The 20,605-nt window shown below is 49.0% G+C and overlaps 1 protein-coding gene across 4 annotated transcripts in view; it reads left to right on the forward strand.

Moving 5' to 3' along the window:
* Positions 1–20,605, forward strand: part of cdk6 (cyclin dependent kinase 6) — a 37,315-nt gene that overhangs the window by 11,322 nt on the left and 5,388 nt on the right. For 3 of the 4 annotated variants that reach the window (XM_076149807.1, XM_076149808.1, XM_076149810.1), the window contains 3 exons: positions 12–147; positions 4,561–4,728; positions 14,353–14,462. In XM_076149807.1, the coding sequence (XP_076005922.1) occupies positions 12–147; positions 4,561–4,728; positions 14,353–14,462 (414 nt within the window). Of the gene's footprint in view, positions 1–11; positions 148–4,560; positions 4,729–13,724; positions 14,327–14,352; positions 14,463–20,605 lie in introns of those variants that run through there. The other variant, XM_076149809.1, reaches the window with a different exon arrangement.

Consider the following 20,605-nt stretch of genomic DNA (forward strand, 5'->3'; position numbering starts at 1 on the left):
TCTTGTTCCAGGTTGTTTGACGTGTGCACCGTCTCTCGGACCGACCGCGAAACCAGACTCACGCTGGTCTTTGAACACGTGGACCAGGACCTGACCACCTACCTGGAGAAGGCCCCTGACCCCGGAGTGCCACCCGAAACCATCAAGGTAACCACCATTACTGTCGCGACCCAGAACCCCAATTTCTGATATGGACAAAGCTCTTTGTTGATCCCCTATGGGCTGAATATTGCGAGACCAGACCCTTGTGTGTGTGGTACTGAGGGAGTTTTCTTGGCCGGTGGCACAGAGGGACAGAGAGCGTTTCCCTCCAACATCAGAGGTGCTGGGGCGTTTTGAAGGGCAGCACATTTGGCAGATGGGCTCCAAATTAGAGGCTCCCCGCCTCTATTTTCACTCTGCCCTCTCTCTCTCTCTCCCCCCAGTGCACTCTGTTTTACAGATGGAGAGAGGGAACTTGTGTGTGTGTGAAATTGTGGAAGTTGATTTTAAAGATCCCCCCCCTCCCCACACAGACGTTTACAACCCGACATGTTTCATTTGATGGTGATGATTACACTTGAAAACAGATTGACATCAGAAAACCATCTTTCAGCAGCTGGTGTAAGTGTGTGTGAAGCATTCATGTCTGCTGTGACGTCAAGGCTTTCCTCAGAGCTGCGACGCATTCAAAGTCTCCACAGTTGAGCCGCGCTATCGATTTCTCTCCTGCATTAAATGAATCCACCCGTGCGTGTTGGCTTACACTTTGCCCCAAAGCTCGGAAGTGGACATGTTGCCAGATCCGTCCCTCTGCCGCCGCATCCTTTCATTTCACATTTTCCCACAATCATCTCCGTTTCACCCCAAGGTCTCCGCGCATTTAGTGTAAAATATGGAGAGGCATATCTCTATTTTTGGATGGGGGGGGGCACGGGGGGTTTAAAGTGTCAAGTTTGAACCGGAGACGCTGTGGAAGCTAAGGTGACTGCTGCTCTCCACCCCAGGGCCGGGTTCATGTGTGAGAGGTTTTGTGCGGCGCTGTAACGTCGGCGGGATGCTGTGCAAGCATAGACGAGTCGGGTTTATCACACCCCGGGCTTTCCCAGGGTTTTTGTTGTTTTTGTTTTTTTGCCAAGGCCAACACAGTTTGTGTTACTGTGTAGTTAACATGGACACTGCGATTGTATGATGATTTGATACGCAGAATATCCTGCTACTACAATAACACATCTCCATGTTCTGTGAAGCCAAAGAGTCAAAAGTTTGAGGCACCTGTTGCGTTGCGGCATGATATCCCCTCCTCATCCTCCTCCTCCTTATCTCATTCGTACACTGGAACCACGGCAGGACAAAAGCGCCATGATGGAGCGACAGGATGACACAGGCGTCGTCCCCCATTTATTTCCAGGACAGTGGAGACTAAACGGTAGCCCCCCCAAGTTGCCCCTCAGTAGCCTCACTCAACCCAGCTCAAGCTTTTATGTGCAGAAGCAAAACCAGGTTAAGGCGAAACAATGGTTTACCAAGCAGTTGGCAAAGTAACTGAAACCCATACCTAGTAGAGGAAATACATTACGTGGCCAGGTAATCGGGTTAATGCAGCAGAAAGCCACGTGTGTGTGTGTTCCGGGTATCTAGCTGTTAAGTTTACCTGACCTTTGGGGAATATTCGTCAATATTTGGGAATAACCAGATAGCTGAGGCTCATGTAAACATTAAGTGATTGGGTTTTTCTCCCAAACATTGAACCTCGACCAAAAAAGGAGGAGCATTCAGTTTCCCGCAAAACCATTCCAGCACCAGGCGTCCACTTCACTTCCCCCCCCCCCCCCCCACACACACACACACACACACACACACACACACACACACACACACACACACACACACACACACACACACACACACACATCCCCCCAGCCCCGCCGCCCTCCACCACCCACTCAGCCCTTCCTCAGACTGGAGACCCACCACATGGTCATTGATGAAAGAGGCCCTCCTCCAGGAATCAAATGAGCTGGAAGGACATCAAGCAGCCAAGCGACTGCCCCAGCATCGGTCGCTCCTCAGCTGGGCCGGCCGCTTGGGTCTCGCCCACCCTCCTCCGCCGCCATCGCCCAAGCTTCTACAGCTCCATTCTCCGGGCCCATAAAGGGGGAGGTTAATGAAGCATGGGGAGGGAATTACACTAACGCTAACCGGCAGATGTCCCATATTGTGCCTGGCTACAATAAACAATATGGCTGCCTCTGGTGCATTTGCATCAGAAAAGGAGGCGCACTCAGAAAGCCATGTTTTGACTACATCTTGCAGAGGGCCGACTACTTTTTTCCTGCGTTTTCAGGGTCAGATCTGTTGCTTTTTTGTGCAATTCTTTTTCTTCTTCTCCTTCCCTGCTGACCAAGTATTTTGCGGGGCTTTTGGTTGAAGTGCTGCCAGTTGAAGACAGTGTGTTGTTTGTATGTGTGTGTGTGTGTGTGTAACTGCATAGTCTCTTTGATGCTGGTGTAAAGTTTGCGTCAGGCTATGAGACGGTCACATGTTCTCTTAAACTACAAGACGAGATTTTGTAGAATGTTTTTGTATCCCCGTTTGAACATGGTTGAAATATTGTTGACTGCTGGCTGGCGTGTTGCTTTAATTGATTCAGCGGGTGAAGATGGCACTCAGGCCAAAGGGGCCAAGACTGTTTGTGTGTTTGTCCAAGAGTCACACTTCTGAGATAATTAGTGTTTACTAGGAAATGCTCCTGAAAGGAAGCACGGTGAAATGGCTATTTAAAGCAGAGAGGAACTGATGGGGGTGATGCTATTGTGTCAGCCTCCCCTATGCACACACACACACACACACACACACACACACACACACACACACACACACACACACACACACACACACACACACACACACACACACACACACACACACACACACACACACACACACACACACACACACACACACATAACTGCCTGCCCTGCCTTTCTCTTATTGCCCTGTCTGTCTGCTGCCCTGTTAGCTGGGTCATGGCTGGATGGAGATGTAAAAAGGAAGGTCTGTTTATGCATCCTGCCTGCCCTTGGTCTGGGGGCAGATCAACATTAGCACACAAACACACACACACACACTGGCTGAGGTGCAGGCTTTAAATGTAGACACATACACACACATTGCATTTTCAGATGACACACACACACACACACACACACACACACACACACACACACACACACACACACACACACACACACACACACACAAGCGAGCTGACACCACCTCTGCTGTATTCTTTGTGCCCCCCGCCCCCCTTGTCCCCTCCTCTGTGGCCGGCGCAGCAGCCAGGCCCGCGCCGTTGGCTAATGTTTTCTGCCTGAGTGTGCAGACCCCTTGTTTCAGCTCTTTGACTCACTCACCAGCTGGTGGGCCAGTGAATGGAGCCGTGGGCTCAGGTCCATGTCACTTGTGAGGTCTTGGCGAAGGGTTTTTTCTTTTTGTGCGGAGGGGGTGTGGGTGTGTATTTCTAGGGGGAGTGTGTGTGTGTATAGAAGGGTGTGTGTCTGTGTGTGTGAGTTGGTGGGGGGTGCGTTTACAGGCTGGGGTAGAAAACATCGACTCCTCTTATCTTAGTCTTCCTTGTTTTGCTGATACCACAGTGATCTTGGGTGATCTTGTCTGCACCGCAATGATGAACAAAAAGCCTGATGGTGTAGACAGGGGAGGTGGTGGTGTGTGTCTGTTTCTAGTGTGTGTAGAGTCCTTAAGTAATTAATCTAATAAATGGGGATGACGGCGAAACACTTTCACTTTAGGTGAAGGCGTTTTGTCTTGCAGGCCCTTTAGATGAAGCTTACAAACGGCTTAACAGACCAAATGATTGAGACTTTCAGGTCTAATCCATCCTCTGGATGTCGCCTCTTACACTTGCAAAACCGTACGTGCACCCAGGAGAGTTAGCTTCAGTCCTAATGTTTGTTTACAGGGTTGGTCCAGTCTGAGACGGTTTAATCATAAAGGAACAAGCTTATTCGAAATAGTCCGGTCCAGTTTATGAGCTGGTATGTCATGGATGCAACTGCTTCGGCCATTTCTGAGGTCAGCTTTTGGACGTGAAGAGAGTGCGAGCTCCAATTAGCTTTAGCTGGACAGCTGCTGAGAAACAGAGATCCTCGTTTCTCCAGACTGGGGCCCCTCTCTCTCCCTCTATCATTTCTGTGTGTGTGTGTGTGTATGTGCGTGTGTCAGTTATCAAACATCTGCCACAGTCGACAAGAAAAGACACAGGCCTCCTCTGGTTAACTCCCTCCGTACCACAACACTTTGAAGGGTCACCACTTTTAAAAAGCAGAGATTGGTCTCCATGTATTAAATATTAAACTGGACTTGTTGTAATGTTCACCGCCTCGCCTGTTAGTTATTCTACACATCGCATCCAAAGTCCTAAATCTGGGCTCATCTCCATTCCCAGATTGTGTTTAATGTGCGTCCCTGCCTTGTGTCCAACACCCCCCCTCCTTGCCTCCCCCCTCCTTCCCTCTCCCCTCCCTCCCTCCCCGTTCTTTCCATTGTTTTGTCATACAGGATATGATGTACCAGCTGCTCCAGGGGCTGGATTTCCTGCACTCGCACCGCGTGGTTCACCGTGACCTGAAGCCCCAGAATATCCTGGTCACCAGCGGAGGACAGATAAAGCTGGCCGACTTCGGCCTGGCCCGCATCTACAGCTTCCAGATGGCGCTCACCTCTGTGGTGAGTGTGTGTGTGTGGAGTCGCGTCGTTCATGTTTCCAGTAGGAGCGATGGAGCGCCGGATAAACCCGTAGTGTGACTCAAAACAAAGCCACCAGAAATACGCTCGCCCACCTTCTCACTACCGAAGTGGGTCTTAACTGGGTCACACACACATACACACAAACCTGGACGGGGAGTAATGCATGATCTGATGTACACGGCCATGACTTGTTGTGGAGTCATGCACACAGTCTTTTACTCAAAGATGTTTAGATGTCTGGAAAAAGTGCCATCCCAATTGCACGTCTACATCTGTGACATGTAGTAAACATACTTTCAGTTCATGCAGATTTCAATCGCATGTCGGAAAGAAATCGCTTTCCCTCATGGAACATGCATGTAAATGTACTGATTGCCATCGAAGCTTTCAGATGGACACACACACACACACACACACACACACACACACACACACACACACACACACACACACACACACACACACACACACACACACACACACACACACACACACACACACACACACACACACACACACACACACACACACACACACAGTCAGACAGACACGCCGCCTTGTGCTTCCCTCCCGTCTCTAGAGATAGAGATGAAAAGCTGCTAATGTGATGTAGCGGGCACTTACAGGGCATCAGCGGGTAGTCTGGCAGCGGCGGGCCAAACGATAGGGCTCCTCTGTGTAAAGTGAGAGCCCAGGGCCCCTGTGGCCCGTCTCAGGAATCCCTCAGTGGCCGCGGCAGACAGGGATGGTATAGACAACGGGAGACAGACACCCCTCCCTTCCCACTGTCGGGGACTTTGATGTCCAACTGTTGAGCTCTGGGGTCTGATGACCAGATAAAAAAGAGAGCGAGGGAGACTGAAAGGAGTCTTTAGAAGAGCTCGAAATAAAGAGAGATGAGACTTTTAAGATTAAGGTTGCCGGCAACGGGAGCTCAGTACAGCTGATGCATAGTTAAAAGGATCATTGGCAGTCCTTTCTTAAACCTTTATTTATCCAGGAGGTTTTCTGATCTGCCTCACATTCACACAGTTTACATGCATTCAGGCCTTACAGCTGCTTAGTACAAGAGTCTTCTGGGGTTTGTCACTTTTCACTCCTAATAAAGAAGTCGGGGCCTTGTGTGCCTCCAGGCCGGACAAAACGGTGACAATGTCCCACAAAGCAGCCGGCTGAGGATCTCCATTGTGCTCCTAAAGGCCAGCGTGCAGTGTGTGACGTCGGTGTGTAGCCATACAGAGGGAAATTACTGTACTGTGTTTGCTATTCAACAAGTTCACAGCTTCTCTCTGGTGGAGATTGGCATTTTGCAGGAGGGTTTTGTAAGGATCTCAGATGCATGATGGCTGATTTCAGAGGGGGAGACGTCTGCCTGACCTGAGCACAGTCATTGTGTCATTGTTATAATCAATATATATTCAGGATCAGAACTTTTCCAGAACAGTTCATGCTCATTAGTCGATTAGAAATGAGCTCCTTGCCATAATTCTGTATCATCAACAGTCTGGTTCCTCATTTAATTGGTAAATTGATGATACATAGTCTGTTAAGTAGGCACTGAAACCCGCCGCTTTGCATAACATTACACAATATTCAGCGCGCGCGCGCGCGTGTGTGTGGTTTCTGTAGAGATCTCATCTCAGCGTGGACACCTCACTCATCATCTAGTGAGTTTGGGTTCTTACTGGGAATTCACCTTCAGGTCTCGGTGACAAACCAACGACTTCCACGAACACTCATGCATGCGCGCCGGTGCTTGCCCATGAATCACAACGTGCTGATTTCCTTCCTTAGTTATACTAACTCAGCCACAAATAAGTGTGTGTGTGTGTGTGTGCGTGTGTGTGTGAGAGAGAGAGAGAGAGGGGGGGAGTGTGTGTGTGCATGCATGCGCTAGAGCAGAGCGCTGCAACGTGAGCACGGGATCTTCGGTTCCAGATGAATGTTCCTGTGTCTGGAATCCCCCTATCAGTCCCTCCAACACACACACACACACACTCGCGCACACACATGCTCACTCACACTCTTCATTCATCCATTCAGTATTTCTTCTTGCTAATAACAGCAGATAATCTACAATGTATGTTGCGCACACACACACACACACACACACACCAACACACACACACACACACACACACACACACACACACACACACACACACACACACACACACACACACACACACACAAACACATCTAAGAGGATCTTCCCCTTTGCCCAACCGAGCAGCAGTTACTTATTTAGTCACCTAATGCCGGCGTTACTGGCAGACAGATGGGCTTTACAGAACTGCTGTTGCTTAAGCAAACGCCACACTTCTCTCTCAATTTCAGTGTGATTCATTTAACACTTCTAGAATGACAAGATGGCTGAAGTGAGCATTTGCATACGGTGGTTGAAGAGAGTCCCCTGCTCCTCTCTCTTCCCCGGTCTGACTCACTGAAACCGGCGAGTTTTGCACGTTTCAGCCCGCACGGGACGAGTGTCTCGTTTTCACGGCGGGTTTGTTTCTCGCCGTTCGTAACGTCATTCGGCGAGTCTGAGGCTTTTTTTTTTTTATGGGTCACATGCATTCTTGGATGTGACTGATGGCCCCAATCAATCACCCTTCCTCCCTGTTGAACATATTTCACAGAGAGAGAGAGAGAGAGAGACAGACCACCCATTGGGTTGGTACTGGGGTCCAGATTAGGCTGCACCCTGCCGGTCCCTGGGGATCTGTAGCTTTGTTGATGGTTTTATAATGACCCTGGTTTGGATAGAGCCTCTTTGTAGTGCTGTGAGTGACAGGCAGATGGGAGAAGCTGACATTCTGAGGGAAAGAGAGGGGGGAGAGAGAGAGAAGGGGGGGGTTCCTCTCCATCCTGTTGAATCCTCTCTCTCTCCTGAAACACTTTTATCGTTTACTTTTCACATTGCTTGAATTTAGAATAAATGATACAGACGCTATTTGTTCAAATGCAAAACTGAAGGAAACAAACATCTCTTAATAGATTTTATACCTCCACCAAGGCCCAACAGTTCTCCAATTATACCTCTGCCTGTCAACTCTGAGCTCGACGCTTCGCAAACCTCCATTCTCCTCTAAACCACCTTTGCTCAATTAATGTTTTTTAGGAAAACGATCACCAGACTGGTCCACATTTAACTTTTTATTTTTGCCTTTCTATCAGTATTTTTTAAGATTAAATTTCACATGAAAGAGGAACAAGGCACTTTGGGAGATCTCACCTCCTCTCCTTGCAGCACAAACTGTCTATCATGGCGAGCGTAGAGATACCAAACCCTCATTACATTCACACTCGTATAAGAACTTTCAGCAGTGAAATATGCATTATGTAACAAGATCAGTAGCTCTTCTTAATCAGGATGGTAGTTCCCTGGCCGAGTCGTAAAAGATAGCCGCAATAGATAGCCGGGCTTGATTTTGGAGGGCGAGATTCTTCCATCCTGACTCAGATGCGTGTCGTCGGCCTCTGTTCTGCAAGCGGCGGCGTGGCAGGGGTGAGGTCAGGTGCTTGGACGATGACCCCAAGCGGCCTCACCACGCTGATCTTACTGCTTTTATCACCCAGACATTGGCAGCCATTGTTACACAAGACTCAGCGGATTGTCCCATGAAACCCATTAGGCCGCTCCTCTCACGCATGTCATGCGCATGTCGTTGTCCATCAAATTGGATTTAGCGAGCCATGGGGAACGCCACCACGCTCTGATGCCACTGCACTTGTTGGTCTAGTTTCGAAACACAAATAAGCTTTAGCGGTTGGCGTCAAGTGCGGAAGATGAACCGATTAGTTGCAAAATTGTTTTAAAGTTGCCTTATCTTGATGTAAGATTGTCTTAAAACAACCAGAGAGCACTTTCTGACAGTTGGAGCCTTTATCTCTTGACTATCACTGCTACTGTAAACTCCTGCGTCACAATGGAGTGTTTGAGGCAGAGGTGGCAGGCTCGCTCTCTCGGTTTCCTCTAAACGCTGTTGTGGGTGACACGGCGATCGTTTCCCCGATCAAAGGTGTTTTCCAGAATCTTCCCCATAGTCCCATCTGCTTGCAGGCCTCCCACCCTGCTCACCAGAACAGGACACCCATATCTGAGACGACATTAAACAAATTGAAAGCAGATTTCCTGCCCGCACTCGGAACAAGAAAGCCGGCTTTTACAATACGATGCTTTCAAGAGCCGTCGGACTGTATGCAGCGCCAATTTGTGTGTTCAGTCTGGATGTGTGTTTCCCATTTGGTTTCGCTATGAGTCTGAGCTGAACTCCCTGGTCGGGGGTGGGAGGAGGTGAACTCTCACACCCAGCATGTTGCAGTATGCTCATCATGAAACTTACTGACGGCACCGCGGATGCTTACGCTTGATCTGATGTTAATTGTTCAGCTGTTGTTCGGTAAATGTGTGTGTTATTTCAGAAATCCTACTGTAATTCCAGTTGTTTGTGTTTGCCATCAGGCGTCGGCCTCCATGCGCCTCCATGCAGCTTTAAGTCTTCTCCTTAACCATATATGTGATGGATACCAGTCAGTAAGAATCACCTATAACTTAACGGGTTAGGGTTGGATTTGTGAGAAAGTAGACACGAATGCACAGAACACCGTAAGGATACACACATGCGTGACAATGAAACACTACGTAAACATCTAACCTGTGTTGTGGTGGCATAAACACGCTACACGCCAGTATCTGCCCCCAGTGGAAGCAAAGTAAATTTATCTGTGAGGGTGAACTTGTCGTCGGATCCGTTTCTTTTTGTGCCATGCCAGACAATGTGCTTCTACTCTGGAAGTATAGACAGATGGAGACAGAAAGGCAGGCGGCGGCAGGAGGGGGGGAGGTGGAGGGTCGGGGGAGGGTCGGGGAGAGGGGGAGCAGGCGACCACGTGCAGCGCACTCTGGGAATGTTTAGATATCTGCTCAAACGGCTCGGCATGGGAAAAAAAGGAAAAGTCATCCTGTATGCTTTGACTGCAGCCGGCTGGAGCAAAGGGGCCGGCCCCCATATGACATAAGCAAACACACGCACGATACACTGTACACACACACGCACACACTAACACAAAGTAGAAGAAGTAGGGCACGCACTCACAGTCACACACACATGCACAAAACACTGCGCAGGTCTTATTTGGCGTTTCCTCTGTAACCCCTACAACAATCACTGCATCCCCATGACACACACACCCACACACACTTGTAACTCCAGCTATGACACCCCCCCCCCCCTTCTACATTTCACTGTATTAATTGATGGTGGCTGCTTGGCAACCCTCCAGGTGGGGAAAAGGGGTACTGATTGGTGTGTGTGTGTGCGTGTGTCTGTGCTCACACACACACACACACACACACACACACACACACACACACACACACACACACACACACACACACACACACACACACACACACACACACACACACACACACACACACACACACACACACACACACACACACACACACACACCAAAAAGAGCATCTGGATATTAAAGCCTTGTCTGTACCAGAAACGGCAAGAGGAAGAGGGGGGGGGGAGAAAAAAAAAGAAAAAATTACGGCATATATCAGGAATTTTCCAGCTAATGATGTGCGGATGTGGTAGCACTGGGGAGAGAGAGCCACTGACTGTGCTGTCTTTGTTTCGCTCGCCCAGGGCCCCACGCTGCATTCCTGTACGCTCTGCATACTTTGGCAACAGTTGTGGTGCCCCTTTTTTCTCTTATACTGTATACAGGTTGTGTGCTGCTCTTGCACTTTTTCCCCGCTTGCCCCCGTTTCTCTCTCTCCCTCTCTCTCTGTCCGTCCGTCCTTTCCTCCTCTGCCTCCTCCTCCTCCTCCTCTTCGTCTTCTTCTTCTCCTCCTCCGCCGCCCTCTTAAATCTTCACCCCCGCGTCCTCGCTTCCTTTCTTGGCCTGGCGCGGCGCTTTTGTTTGGGACTGTAAATTGTCCCTTTTTTTTTTCGTTTTTGCAAAACAAGGGAAAGAAAGGGAGCGAAAGTGAGGGAGGAGTGAAATAATGGTGTTTACAGCATGGCTGACTGCTGGAGCTTTGGACGGGGCCTCTCTGGAGACGCAGCATCTCCCAGCGCATAGTTTCACTCAGATTATTATTATGACATCCGCTCTTCTTCTTCTTCTTCTCCTCCTCCAATACGTGGCCCCCCGGACGACAGGCCGCGTCGCTCGCTGCGTTCCCCGGGAGAATCGCTGAGGAAGACTTTAATTTGCGGCGGATTGGCTCCTCAGGAATGTAATCAAGTTCTAAAACAGTTCCGGGCATTTGACCGCCGGCCATAATGAAGCAGAGACTCTGCACTGCTGTACATTTAGCTCCGTGTGAGATGAGGAAATCAGATTTATGTGCACTTAAGGGCATCATAGCTCCACAAATTAGACGAAACAAGGGAAGGAATTGTAAGTTGTGGTAATGAGTTAATTAAATTTATCTTGTGTGTACAAGTTAATAATCATACACTTTATTTTTTCTGCATGGCCCCTGCCATCCTCCGTAGTTTTATTCTACAGTGAGCAAAGGATAAAGGTAGAATACTCCCACTTAGGTTTTCAATTACTTAGTAGGCCGATTGTGTGTGTGTGTGTGTGTGTGTGTGTGTGTGTGTGTGTGTGTGTGTGTGTGTGTGTGTGTGTGTGTGTGTGTGTGTGTGTGTGTGTGTGTGTGTGTGTGTGTGCGCACTGGTGCTCTTTCATCCTGGGCTTTCTGATTGAGAGGGAATGTAAACATGGGCCCCGGGCCAAAGCTCCATCAGCCCAGACCCCTCAGCCGTGGCCTCGGTCATCCTCACGCACCACACACACCAGGTCACTCTGACGGGTTACACGCCGAGGCCACTGGCACGCTGGAGGGACTCGAGGAGGATTTGGGTCAGAAATGTGCCGGCGGGAGACATGGTTTGGGGATGCGGATAACTGGGATACGTGCAGTGCTCGCCGATGACGCACAGTAGCGTCGGGCAGGTGCTGGCGTAGTCACGTGCGCGCACACACACGCGCACACAGTCACGTGCCCCGCTGTCGCGCCCCTCCACTGTGCGTGGTCCGGATGTTGCGAGTCAAGCCGGGCTTGGAGGTCCAGCCCAGGAGGTCTAAAGGTCCTCTGGGGCCGGAGCAGCCATTTCCTCCCTGAGCTCTGGTGGAGCGGAGCGGGGAGGCGAGCACAGCAGAGAGGGCTGGTGATGGTGGTGGAGGTGGTGGTGTGGGGTGGATGCTCTCAGCAGAAAGGAATTCTCAGAATGTTGTCCTTTAATCTGGAGTCAGCCTCGCTCTCGTTCTCTCTCTATGTCTGTTTTTCTCTCTTTGCTTTATCTGCGCGACCTCCTCCTTCTCCTCTGTTTCTGTTACCAGGCGGAAGGGAGACATAGACTGACCCTATGAGCAAGGCACACAGAGTTGCCTGCGTAGGGCCGAGGATTCGCTCTCCCCGGGCCTGGGTTTCTGCATCGGCGTGCGCAGACGCAGGAAAAGGGTAATGAGAGAGGGATAATGTGAAGCAGAACAGAGAAGGAGAAGGGTGAGAACGAGACTCAGGAAGAAGGAATGCAAACGTGGTCGGAGGAAGAGGAACGGAAAGGAGAGAAGTGAAGAGCAGAACACTGCAAGGGGGGAATGTCCTAGTTTACAGAAGTCTGTGTTCTAAAAAGAGGGTTTGTTAGGCTGTGTGTTCCTCACCCGTGTTGCGCTTCTTCACTATTATGGACATGTTGGAAATGCAACAACGGACCTACAGCCTCTCTTATCGGGCTTTACTGCGCTTTACAGACGTGGGGAGCGAGGGATGGCAGGAGAAAAGGGAGAGCAGAGTGGAACGCGGCGCCCACAGTAGCACGTTTGTTCCGAAGCCAAAGAGCCGATGAAGGGCCGATTTGAGAACACAAAGCATTGAGAAGCGTAGTCGTGATGTTTTGTACGTCGGCATCACGTGCAGTTACTGAAATAAACCGTAGTTGCTGTTTGGGTCGCTTGAAAGGTTCCACCTATGACCTCAGCAGTCCGTGTATACGCACACAGCCTGTATCTGCGTTTGCCGTGAGGTTTTTCGAGTAACTCTGAGTTGCACGAAGGCGGATTTACCCTGAGCTGTAGGTCTGCGGTTCTTCCTAGAAGGCTGTGTGTGTGCGTGTTTGTGTGCGTGTGACATTCAAGTCTGCAGGTGTGATCGTTATCGGTGATGTCGTATCTTTGAGTGGTGAGAGTTTGTCAAGAGGAAATTCATTAATATAAAAACTCGGCCTGCTTCTGCATCGTCCCACGTTCAAAACGCGAAAACCACGTCAGTCACACCTTGTCATATTGACAGTTTGGGCGAGTGTGCGACTCCTATTCATGTTTGCATTCGTGGTCGCCCACGCACTTCTGCATTGAGTTTCGGTTTTTGCGAAAAAATCTTCAATGGACCTCCCCCCCCCGGCCCTGCTTGCTCATTCTCAGTATCCGCCCTCACTTATGGTCACGTGGGCCGCAAGCCCGCGTGCATCTCAGCCAACGGGCCTCAACTTCCTCCCCATTTCCACTAAAGCAGGAAGCAGGAGACGAGAAAGTATCACATCTGCAAAAATGCCGGCTCTATTAATAGCGTCATTCAGCTCAGAAGACGACGACGAGCAAGAACAAAAAATCTTGACAGCTTTTTCATTCCTCTTCCTATCTGGGGCCTCCGTTGACTGATTCGAACTAAAAACCTGCAGACTCTGGCGACTGCGTAACAGTTAATAATTTGCTTATCTCGCCCCTTTGAAGATTCCATCGCTCTCACGTTACCCGTACAAGTGTGCAGACAACAATGCACTAGCTCGGGTTAAAGTCCCCTCCTCCCTCCTCCCTCACCGCGCTTCCAGCCCCGTACAGATACTGTATGTAGGTGACGCTGCACTTTCTTTCCTTCCTTCGCTCGCTCTCTTGCTGGCCCGCCCGCCCGCCTGCCTCAGACTCTCTCTCTCTCTCCCTCTCAGATGCAGATAAGCAGCCTCGCAGTGCCTGAGAGGAGGACGGCGGCCAAGAGCTGTTGGAAAAATCTGGAGTTTAGGAAAGCACCTGGAACCATTCCACTCTCTTACTAGGGGTCACTGAGTTTTGTCTGGAGGCTTTCCCTACTGTAGCTGTTAACAATGCCGCTGCTTTCCTGCAGGCTGACACCACACACACACACACACACACACACACACACACTTATGCTCCCAATAGAGTCACAGGGACAAATTTGGAAATTGTGCTCGGGGTGAAGTGGCACAAAATGGCTGGTGTGGTACCTCAGGTGGTTAATAGCAATGAACTCGAGGCTATTATCACTTCAGAGGTTAACGCCTGCCAGACCTAATGCAGGGCAGACAGGTAGTCATTGTATCGGGTGCACATACACACACATGGCGCTCTGGTTGATTGCCATGGAAACACTGTGTGATGTGGGTATACCAAAACCGGGAGCAGGGGAGACTTGCCCTGCCAGATATGATTTCATGTCTTACATAAGCACAGGATGGGGGCAGAGAAGGATTAACCCAATGTGGTTGTGTGAGATCGGAGTTAGCATGTAAAGGTTCCTTCGCTGTTTGATTGAATTGAATGTTTCATGCCTTCCAGGTGGTGACGCTGTGGTACAGAGCCCCAGAGGTGCTGCTCCAGTCCAGCTACGCCACGCCGGTGGACCTCTGGAGCGTCGGCTGCATCTTCGCCGAGATGTTCAGGAGGAGGTGAGAGTCCGGTGAAGGGTCCTGTCTGTCCACCGACACGCGGTTATGCATTTGACCCCTGTGTGTGTAAATACTGTCAGATACACACATACAGGTTCTTCGATGTGACTGTACCGTCACACAAACCAGTTTCAAGAACTCTTTCAGAGATCTTTAAGATCAGAACATTTGCTTCATTTTGCACCAAGGAACCAGAAATGTAGATCTCAGCTGCCGCTCCAGGGTCAGTGTAGGTTCAGTACGCTTCGGAACTCCAGGGTGGAGCTTGTAAGGCCAAACATCGCTGATTGATCATAGGCACGTCCAAATGGGTAGGCAGCCGAGAACTGAGTAGCCAATGTGGAAGAACGTGGAAGAACCCTCCCAGAAGTGAAGAAAACCGGTGATAGCTGTTGACGTTGTTGTCAGACCTCGGGTAGGAAAGAAACAACATGGTCCAAACGGGGAAACAACCTTGTGCCACTGCTCCCTCCTAGTTAAAGTGGGTTAAATACATGTGAAAGGTTATTTTTGCAGAAAGCGAAACAGTGTGAGTGCGTGTGAGGCTACAAGACGGTTGAGGCATTACAAAGGTACCAGCCCTTCCATCACCATGTAGATGAGACCAAGAGAGACTTTGAGTCATCCACTCAAAATGAAAACGTGTATGAAGACGCCACCTTTCAGCAGTCGGAACTCTGAATGACTCATAACGGGAAGCAGAGCAGAGAACAATGTTAACAATGAAACCACCTAAAACAATCTAATTAATCAAGGAGGCTCAAATAGACAGAAGTTTAATGTTCCAAGCTCCATAACCACCATAGTAGCTGCAATAAATTGTGAATATTAGCAAGGAACTGCATATTTCTGATTCTAAATAGATAGACAAGACAATACATGAGCACAATACAACTTGTAAAAAACATAAATCAACAGTAAAGTACACCCACAAAACCTGACGAATCAGATACAACAGTGGACCACAGTCAAAGAGAAAAATGTTATTTAAAAGTTCAAAATATCCAAAAGCCTTAAGAGTAAAATATCCTACATTTGCTGATTCGTCCAACTTAAGTCTTCTCCTAATTTAGCCTCAAACTTGCTCTGAAACATCTCTGAAGGTGGTACACAGATACGTGCAGCAGCAACTCCTCTTTGGCTGGCTCTTACCACAATTGTCCAGTCACATGCCCCCTCCCTCACTCCCGTTATATTCTCCCACCGTGCTGCTTTCACAAGCAAAACCACATGAGCCACCACTGCCAGCACCTCAGCGGCTGACTTCTGCTGCCGCGTGAAAACAAACGGTCACACACCCCCGGGGCGTGAATCAGCAAAGGGAGAGGCGTGAGCCGCTCACCAGGGGATTACAGTCATCTTCGTCCTATGTGAAGATGAGTTGGTCTGAAGTCGAGAATGGAGTAAACTGACACCAGCGGCGACATAATGCGGGGAGGATCGATGCATGAATCATCTGGAACTCTTTCAATTCTCATGGTACATCCCGGTAAACGTTTGAGTTAGTTGTAGTTGTCCAGTTTACCCACAAATGTTCGACCAGCCTTAGCAAAGATTGTAATCACTGGCCTGTAGGGATGTGCGCGAATTCACATGCTGGTGTTCTTGTGACTGGTGTGTAGCCACGTGAACACCATCCATTAGGACTTTGACTGTCTACAGGATGTGAAGAGGCATGTACGCGCCACATCACAGCAGGGATCTGGTTTGTCCTGTCTGTCTTCTGAATGTCGTCCAAGTGACATCGGAATCTTAAGTTTGAGTCGGGTGTTGAGTTTAAGGCCACAAAAAAATGTCGTCCAAAATAGGTCACTGACATCATTTTTAAAAATGTGTCGTTGCATTCTAGAAATATTTGGTGTTCTTTCCTGGTCCGTTGGTCTTTGAAGGGATCGCAATGGATCCGTAATGGTGTCTTCTAGGATTGGTTTGTAGCTAACTAAACGTATAACTTTGTGGTAGCTATGTAGCTTTTAGAGGCTTTGTCATTACGGCACCAAGAAATCAACCGCTTGTTCCAGTCGCACAGCACCAGTTATGTGGGTGACTGACAGCTTGTCGTCCGTTCCTCTATTGGCACCTGTCAGATGCTGCTGGAAGCCTTGAGTCAAATTTCAGTTGCCTTATCAAACCAGTACAGTAATGGCACACTGCCTTCTGTGGTTGCGGCATACAAGTCAGGATTCTGCTTCTTGGTGTAGGTATTTGTCAGTTTGTGGTCTAACGAACTTCACTCACACACGCGCCCACACACACACAAACATACACACGCACACACCAGCAAAGCTAATAACGGGTTATTTTCAACTGCCAACTGATTTCTATATGTAAACACCATACAGTCTAACTTTTATGCTTGTGTGTCGCATAAATATTAATAATTTGTCATAACCAACAGAGAACTGTGGTCTGGTCAGCGTGAAGCGTGCGGTGGTGCCCCCCCCACCCCCCAAGCAGATAAGCAGGCTTTGTGTGGGGCCATGTGCCAGTAGGAGCAGTCCTGGCTGTAGCTTCTGCTTCCTTCCCCAACTGTCTTCATGCCCCATCACACCGCATGTGCCACTCAGTGGGCAGGTATGGGCTCAGTGGCTGAGACAGGATGAAGACGTGGTCTGCTAGCGTAACGAGTGTTACGTGTGTGTGGCTTCCTAATTTGACTCCACAACCCATTCAGACTTTACAAGAATGAGATGAAATGTTCAGAAACTAAGTTAAAATTGAAGCTTCTTTGGTTCGAGCACTTCTACTACTTTAATGTCACATTTACTCATTTGGATTTTTAGATATTTAAGCGTATCTGATGCCTCTGTTTACACCGTCTTAGACCAGAAACAACCCACACGCAGCAGTGAGGGTTTTGTTTCCGACATTGAGGTAAACAAAATCCAGCAATGGAAACAAACGAGACAGAAATGATTACAAGCTGTTGCTTTTCAAAGCATCTTTAAAGATCTGCTATGATTTTATGACATTTTAAGGAGGAAATGAAGGAGTAGAACACATGTTGCAGCTTTGGTATAATCATTTATATGCAGACAAAGACCCATTTCATGCCTAGGAAACTCTGATCTTTGTGTTTAAGAAGGCAGTCGCAGTGGCAGATATCATATTAAACATTATACTCCTATATAAACCTGTTTAATTCAACTCTGTTGTGTCTTCGGTTCGTAACGTGAGTGAGCAAATGGAGCAACTCGTTCAGTGACGTGAAGTGCGTGGGAGAAGCGTTTACGTCCACAAACACCACTTCTGTCATTCTTAGCTTGGTAGCTAACACCAATACTAGCCAGTAGTTAGGCTAGCTAGCTAACATCAGCCGTTTCCATAGTTTTTATCTGAAAATAAACAATGTAGTTTTCTAGTTACTCCCGTATTAGCACAGGATATAGAACTGACGTGTCATGTGACAGGTCATCGTTGTGACAGGTCATCGTGGTAGCAGAGACAGATGTGCACTTTAAATGTTTTCACTCATATTAAGGCAGCGTAACAGGAGATGGTGGAGCATAAGGGGGTTTGTTTTGGGTCTCCTTCCTTTAAAGCTGGATTCATTACTGTTCCATGTGTTGCCTGGGTCGACTCTGTCATTTGGACGGGAGGTTGGCTTCACGGTGACTGTTCACACTCTGAGCTGCACCCATGTGGTTTAATACTTGATTGGCGAGGTTGAGATTGAAGGTGTTTATGCTACACACACCTCCTGCAACAAGGTCACTGTTGGAATGTGAACGTCTGAAGGACTCGCGCCAATGCAAGTGAGCAGTCCCACCGTGTCTGCTTGCATCCTGATGTGAGAGGTGTGTGTGTGTGTGCGTCCTCTAGGTGGAGGTTCTCACTCTGATACAATAATGCCACAAAAAGCTTGAGTGTGTGTCTGTGTGTGTATGAGAGAGAGAGAGAGCTGGCATCTGTCCAATGTTGCCCGAAGGCGGAAGGCAGAGCAGAGCCCTTTGATGGCCACAAACAGAATCCACACACACACACACACACACACACACACTCTCTCTCTCTAGCCCTCTGTGCAGGTGATTAAGATGGCTTTTTAAAAGGCCACCTGTTGGAGATTAAAGGGCACCTGGGAGAAGCGCCGAGAGAAAGCAAAAAGAGAGAGTCATTGAGGGAAAGACACAGGACAGGAACAGAGCAGAGGAAACCGTCTATTGGTTTGCAGTTTGGCTTAACAGCATTAAAGATCATAATCTGCCTGTGACAGCTTGGGCACGTTGAGTCAGACCGGCCCTGCTTGTGGTTTAATTGTGCGTTGATATAGCTGCTACCTAACACGAATGCCCTTTTATGATAACAACCGGGTTTACCAATCAGCTTACACCAGCTTACAAGACAGAAGCTCGTCTCCTTTTGATGTGATGGTCTGCATCAAAATTCCCCCGCCTCTCCCCCGATCGCAGCCAGCTGGCAGCATGGTCGCATCACCGACGCTCTCCTGACTTGCGCACGTGTAAGAAGCATTCCGGCCCGGACTCCAACACCATTCATTTGAAACTTGTTTGAAATCTGGCCAGCTGTAAGACTCTGAATGTCCTGCTTTGTCCCACCACGCCCAGCGCCACATCTGATTCTGTCCGCGGTCATTCACAGCAGATCCCTGCACCCCCGAATCCTGTCATGCGTCTCTTTGCGGAGGAGGAAGGACGCAACATAAACACTCCTCCGTTGTGATACAGTATGCACATGCAAAACTAGACATGTTGTTGTACATGCGTCGCTTTGATTAACGGCACGATGGCCCAACAGAATTTTGAGATGGCAGGTACAGTCTGGGAGGGAAACAATCTTGTAATTGATGCACCCCGTCTGTGATTACTGGTGCACTGTGCCCACCAGAACCTCCACAGCATGACGTGAAGCAATGTGCACAAGCTGACACATTCTGATTCTGACATGCTTCTGTACCATTGGCTTTAGAAATTGTTGTGCACACTGTAAGTCATTGTGTCTGATCCCCGCCGTGCTGTGCGACCTCTATTCACCCTGTGTCACCTCACTGTGCAGGTCCAAAAATTCCAAGTCCAACCACAGAACCATTTATCTCATGACTCATAAATACTTCAAAGGTTTACTTTCCCCAGAGCACCTCTCCCTCTCTCTTTCTTTCTCTCTCTCTCTCTCTGAACTTTCTTTTTAAAACATGCCATTATGAAAATCCTCCTCCTTTCCTTTCACAATGATTGTCTACTGTAGCAAGAATAGATGTGAAGTCTTTGTCAAAGGAATTTGAGCAAATATCATGCAAGTCTGCATCTGCATGGCTGGGATGGTGGCGAGGTGAGTCACAGTTTGAGTGAATGGGGGAGAGAGAGAGAGAGGGAGGGAGGGAGAGAGCGCTGGCTTGTTGACATTCCTCCTATCGAAAAGGCTTGAATGTGTTGCGTTCATGCTGCAGGAGAGCTCCCACATCCGTGTTGACTTTCTCACACTTTGGTACTGGGCTTGATAAAGCCTCAGAGACACAACCTTGCATGCACGTGTGCACACTCGCAAGTTCACCAATCCACACAATCGAACGCAGCACGGACTTGTTCGCACAGCTCACAGTGACACAGGCTCGAACCCACAGGGACACGATGCACGCACGCACGCGCGCACACACACACACACACACACACACACACACACACACACACACACACACACACACACACACACACACACACACACACACACACACACACACACACACACACACACACACACATTCCAGAGGTTGTCTCAGTGGAATGTGGGACAGAGCAGTGTTGGCACTAAGGAAGCGTGAGTCAGCTGCCTGTCCCAACCCAGTCTCAGTCCTCCTCTCACTGCCACCAGTATGTGCGTGTGTGTGTGTGTGTGTGTGTAAATACACATCCATGGGTGGGAAACAAACCCTGTACACGTGTGTGCTTGCAGGCCTGTGTACAGGGTTGTGTGTGTGTGTGCATGTGCGTGTGTGTGTGTTAGTGTGTGCGCTCTGGTTTTGCGCTCAACTGTCGACTGTGTGTACATGCCAGTGGCCGGCCGCTGTGAATTCAATTCTCCTCTCCAAAAAACCGACAAACCACTGCAGGTTAAAAATGGACCTCTTGGAATTATCAGCCCTACTTGTTTTGGCACGATGACTTTTGCTGTAGGTGAATTTTTTTTCC

The sequence above is a fragment of the Genypterus blacodes genome, unplaced genomic scaffold (genome assembly GCF_046128005.1).
Source record: "Genypterus blacodes isolate CSIRO-AG114 ecotype Tasmania unplaced genomic scaffold, CSIRO-AGI_Gbla_v1 ptg000048l_1, whole genome shotgun sequence".
Lineage (NCBI taxonomy): Eukaryota > Metazoa > Chordata > Actinopteri > Ophidiiformes > Ophidiidae > Genypterus > Genypterus blacodes.